Source organism: Montipora capricornis, chromosome 6, assembly GCF_036669925.1.
Source record: "Montipora capricornis isolate CH-2021 chromosome 6, ASM3666992v2, whole genome shotgun sequence".
Classification (NCBI taxonomy): domain Eukaryota; kingdom Metazoa; phylum Cnidaria; class Anthozoa; order Scleractinia; family Acroporidae; genus Montipora; species Montipora capricornis.
The window spans coordinates 35,757,994-35,762,993 of NC_090888.1; the positions used below are offsets into that span (position 1 = coordinate 35,757,994).

Below are 5,000 nucleotides of genomic sequence, written 5' to 3' on the forward strand. Positions count from 1 at the left end.
CGGATGCTGGCCATTAAACTAGGTTAGCCTGGTTTCCACAAGTCTCCTTTAGCTAAGTGGTTGAGCATCCGCACTAGTTAGGAAGGTCGTAGGGTCGACTCTAGTAAAGAACATCTGCTTAACCTTGACTTCCCTAACATGTAAGCGTCTGAGCTTGCCCTAGAAAATTAATGTGGAGATCTTCACGCGTTCTGACTCGTTCTTCTTTAACTCAGACCGGTCTGATAATGTTAATTATAAGTTAAAAAATGATGCTTTCACCGCCGTTTTTCCAATAATTCTCAATAGATTCCCACTACCTGGGTGCAATAGTTTGATTCTTCAGCGCAGCTGCTGCTTTAAAATAAATCGCGTATCCACGAGGTCCTTGAAAATGAAATTGGGTTTTTGCACCAACGGAAAGGGTGACACATGGTCACTCTTGTTAGTTTTATCAAGATCTTAAACAAGTGCTTAAACTTTTCTAAAAATGCATCGCCATTAACGAGAGAATTGTCCACAAAGAATACGCCCATAAGGCTTCTTTCAGTAAAAACAATCGACGGAAGCGAAGGAAGTTCCAGTTGTAAATCCTTCTGTTTCAGGCAAAAATGATGAGTGAAAACATGGGATACCCGGATTATATTCAAGATGACAAGCTTTTAGACAACGAATACAAAGACGTAAGCATTTATACAGGCGTAAGAGTCAAGCAGATGTATGTATTTAGCATTACCGCGTAACTCGTCAGCAAGTAACATAGTGTGTTATGTTCGAACTGCGAAATAGCTTCTTTTTACGATAACAGTACTTTTAAAAGCATCGCGAATAAACCTAACAGACTCTTGAATAAAAATCCTCTTATTCGGTGCGAAGAACATGTTATAACACCCCATAATAATAACACAACAAATGTCTGGGTAAGGTCGTTACACTACAAGTCCAGCCTCCCAGGGGGTCGTGGTGATCTGCCTCATCGAGTTCGGGCCCGAAGACAAGGTTAGTCGTAAGCATTTGTACAGTGCTTTAACAAGGGGCTAATAAGTATAAGAAATCCTATGAGCGCACTCATAAAAATCTGGTGAAAATCTTATGCTTTTTTTTTAGATTTATGGGCATAAGTGATGTTTTGAAGTTCTAAAAATTGCATGACCCATTGACGAAAGAAGTTTGAGAACGTTTAAGGCATCAGGAGTGATCGTGAATCACGAAATGCACGAGCAAATTTATACGACAACATTACTAAACTGACCAATCTGAAACGCTCTATTCTGTTGAGTACAATTAGGGTATAAATTGGTGACATGGATACCGTTTTAGTTGCTTCGTTTCCTAATGCATTACTAATGTATTTAACAATGCTTGTTGCAGGTCACGTGCAATCAGTCCACATACTTTGAGAACGAGCTGTCATTGGACGAAGCTTTAGCTGGAAAAGAACTTTCAGTGCTGGGAAAACCAGTGGACGATACAAAGTAAAAAGAAAAGAATATCGTTTTGTTACGAATAGCTTGCAAATATTACCCAATGCACAATATGCACAATAACATGACAGAACGGCAGTCACATGCTATAGGACTCCTTTTTCCTTTTGTAAATATTCTCATTCTTACAATTACATCAAATAAGATATGGGTGAAAGGTGAAAGACTACAGTTTTCACGAATACCTTTAAGTTAATCTTTCTAAGGACAACTGATCAAGAGGAAATCTCCTCTAGAGCTGTCCGCTCAGTTTCGAGTCAAGAAAAGCTCCCTTTTAGGTGTATTGCACGATCAATGTTCGTAACAACATGGTTTTTTTTAATACTCGAAAGAAGACCATGGATGGCTAAGATGTAATACCGACCCAAGAAAAAACGCATCAATCTGCATGAACAGGAGGTGGAGACAAAAGTGGAAGGAACTGAGAGCACAGACAGATCAAGAGAATTGAGACTATGCGGAGGCCTTAAAGGGAACCTCCAATAAAACAACAAAATAACTTTAAACCACAGAACATAATATTTACAATTAAAATTGTTCAAACCTTTTCAAATGAAAGAGTTTGTATTCGAGAAAAATGAATTTCAAAAACGCTTCCTTGTAATTGCGACGTTTCGTGGTTATTGTTCCAGAACAAACGCTCTTTGTGTCAATATGCCGGCGCCCGGGAGATTTTTGAAATTTATTTTTCTCGAATACAAACACTTTCATTGGAAAAAGTTTGAACAATTTTAATTGTATACATTATGTTCTGTGGTTTGAAGTTATTTTGTTGTTTTAGTTCCCTTTAAGAAGACGGTACATCATCCTGTTAGTAGGATGCCAGAAAATATCCGAGACAGAGTGTGCGAGCCGAGTGGACAGGATAATGCGTTGAAAGTAATAGTAGTACAATGGGCAGTAGAGAATGCAAACCGTCCTGACGGCACAAAGTGGTGTAACGAAATGGGAGACAAGGAACAGTTATCAAAAAAGATGGCTGAAAGTTATACTGGAATTGGAAACACAAGATGGGAACGACGTGCACAGCGAGGAGACCAGATTTGACCCTTGATAACCAAAAATGAAAATATAAGTGGTTGACATGGCGTGCCCGAGATGAGAAAAGAGTGGAACAGCTGGCATACGATATTCGAGAAAGACAAGCACAGCTTGCTGTGGACGGTATACAAGGAGTGATCAGGTGGCGAGGGATTGGGATGAAACACCTTCGAGAGGACCTTAGCGACTTTCTCGATGAAAAAGGATTGAGAATGAAATGTGTGAAAGTGAATCGATAATGAGAAGAAGACTTATACAATGCGTGTTTGTACATAGCTTTCATAGCTTTATTTGTCGCTCTTACCCTAAAAACCACTAAATTTCCCACGGAAAAGCTCATGAAGAAAAAAGAATGAATTTATTTGCTGAAATAGGGAGTGGCTGACAATCAGTCATTGTTTTGCCTATCTTTTCGTGATGTATCTAGAAAAATTCCATTTTTTTATAAAATGAACGGCTCTGTTAGGTAGACTGCTACGGAAGGTTTTCTTCCTTTAAGGATTATGAACCGGGCAAGGACTTGTTTTTTCTCTGATATAGTAGGAGCGCGGACTTAAAAGGGTCATGGGGCATGCCCAAAAGGAGAGTTAACATGCCGTGTTCGTTATAAGGTTGCAAGACTACTCAGTCTTCTAATTGTTCTCGCTTGTACCAGTACCTGTGCCTTTGCAATATTCGATTCTAGGTCTGACGTATTGAAACATATTTTTTCTCGCAAACCTTAAATTTTCTTAATTCTCAAGTAGATTCTCTTTCATTCCATTAGGGAGTACGGTACCGCTTAAAGCTTATCGTGAATGCAAGACTGCAACCAAATCTTGTACGCGGAAATCAAATCAGAGGGACCTGCGCAAACTGTTCATCCAGCACGAACGCCCTCGAAGCTTTCTTTGGTGATGCAATATTTTCCTCCATCACGGGCTGCACATTCCAAATCAATACACGGTCATTTCAAATGGTGAACGAACCGGCTACAAAACGAGTTACCATCGAAAGCGACGACGAAGAATATTTAAATCGACACCACAATCGCGTTTGATATTTGCAGTGCCAACCACCCGGCGTGCTTTGAGCTACGTGATTTAGTACGAAGTTTCCTCAAATCTACAGTTTGACCTTTTTTTTTAAACCCTCAAAATGATTTTGAGCGAGTTGCTGAGGTTTAACTGTCGTGAACATTTTAAGTTGAATGAAATGGGGCGCTGGCTCTTTTGACAGTTTAAAACAGTTCCTGTCACTGTTGTAGCAAAATTTGTTACGTAAAATGGTATTGGTTGAATAAAGAAAATCCGAATTTTTTCTAGCACTAAATGGCTCACTGGTAAAAACTATAAAACGAAAGCCCAACTTGGAGATTTTGCATGGTTTCTTTGTGTTTTAACTTATTTTTTAAGTAAAATCGAAGTTGGTTTTGCTAGCATCGGGTGACCCGAAAACACTGATCCCCGGTCCATGGACCCCCCTACGGACCGGGTCTATGGACTGCCTTACGGACCGGTCCACGGACTATCTCTACGGGCCCCCTCTACGGACCACCCCAAAAAACACAGAATTAAAAATAAATAACAACTGAAAATTTGTTTATACCGGTTGTCTGGATAGACCACTCTTGCCGGTGAAATCTAGCCGTTACGCTCCACAAATCAGACTAATGCCCTGGTGTTGCCTTTTCCTTCGCTGTTGACAGGAGGCTTCGAAACTAAGTTCTTCCGCCATTTTGTTCAGGACAGAAAGATCGTGAAGCCTGGGGCGAGTTCACAAACCCGCGAGAAGATGATCCGAAGAAAATGGTGGAGGGAAAGAAAGAAAATACAAATAGAGCTTACTTATTATCAATCTTTCTCGAAGGATTCCGGTCCACAGCGAAGGAAGGGGCAATATGTGATTAATAGACTTTGTACCCGAGCCTGAGCCTTAGTCTCTTGAATTTGCGGAGCGTTACGGTTGAGATTTCGCCGACACGAGTGGTCTATACAGACAACTGGTAAGTCAAACCTTTAGTTTTTATTTATTTTCATTTCTATGTTGTTTTAGGGTGGTCCGTATAGGGGGTCCGTAAGGGTAGTCCGTGGACCGGTCCGTGAGGCAGTCCGTGGACCCAGTCCGCAGAGGGGTCCATGGACCGGGGGTCCGTGTTTTCGGGTCACCCGGGAGCATCTGCATGGCTTTATATTTCCGAAAAGACGGAGATTGTTTTTCCGAAATTAAGAGAATTTCCGATATTGCTGAGATTGGAGTTTATGGAATATACGCCAACTGCCAAGGGCACCGAAGATTCGCTGAGCTCCTTTCTTTAAAATCGCATTGTAATGTTTACTTCTTAAAAAACAACAACAGAATCAGAGTTCCAAGATGGCCGTCACGCAGCCATGCAACGCTCTCGTTTGCTTGTTTGTTCGTGATTATGAAAATAACACAAACAGCGGTGATAAACATTGTATTCCAACGCATTTTTATAAAACTTGACGTTTCGTATGCTAGTCAACACACATTTTA

At 40.6% G+C, this 5,000-nt stretch overlaps 2 protein-coding genes across 6 annotated transcripts in view; one reads left to right on the top strand and one right to left on the bottom strand.

The window, feature by feature from the left end:
• The window catches only part of LOC138052024 (large ribosomal subunit protein bL20-like), a 596,113-nt gene that overhangs the window by 428,173 nt on the left and 162,940 nt on the right, over positions 1-5,000 (bottom strand). The gene's annotated exons all lie outside the window — the stretch shown is intronic.
• LOC138052013 (endothelin-converting enzyme 1-like) overlaps positions 1-5,000 on the top strand; it is an 87,007-nt gene that overhangs the window by 53,635 nt on the left and 28,372 nt on the right. For all 5 annotated transcript variants that reach the window (XR_011132979.1, XM_068898360.1, XM_068898362.1 and 2 more), the window contains exons 11-12: positions 585-662; positions 1,351-1,454. Coding sequence is in view for 4 of the 5 variants with exons in the window: in XM_068898360.1 (XP_068754461.1) it covers positions 585-662; positions 1,351-1,454 (182 nt within the window). In the remaining variant the exon portion in view is untranslated. The remainder of the gene's footprint in view (positions 1-584; positions 663-1,350; positions 1,455-5,000) is intronic.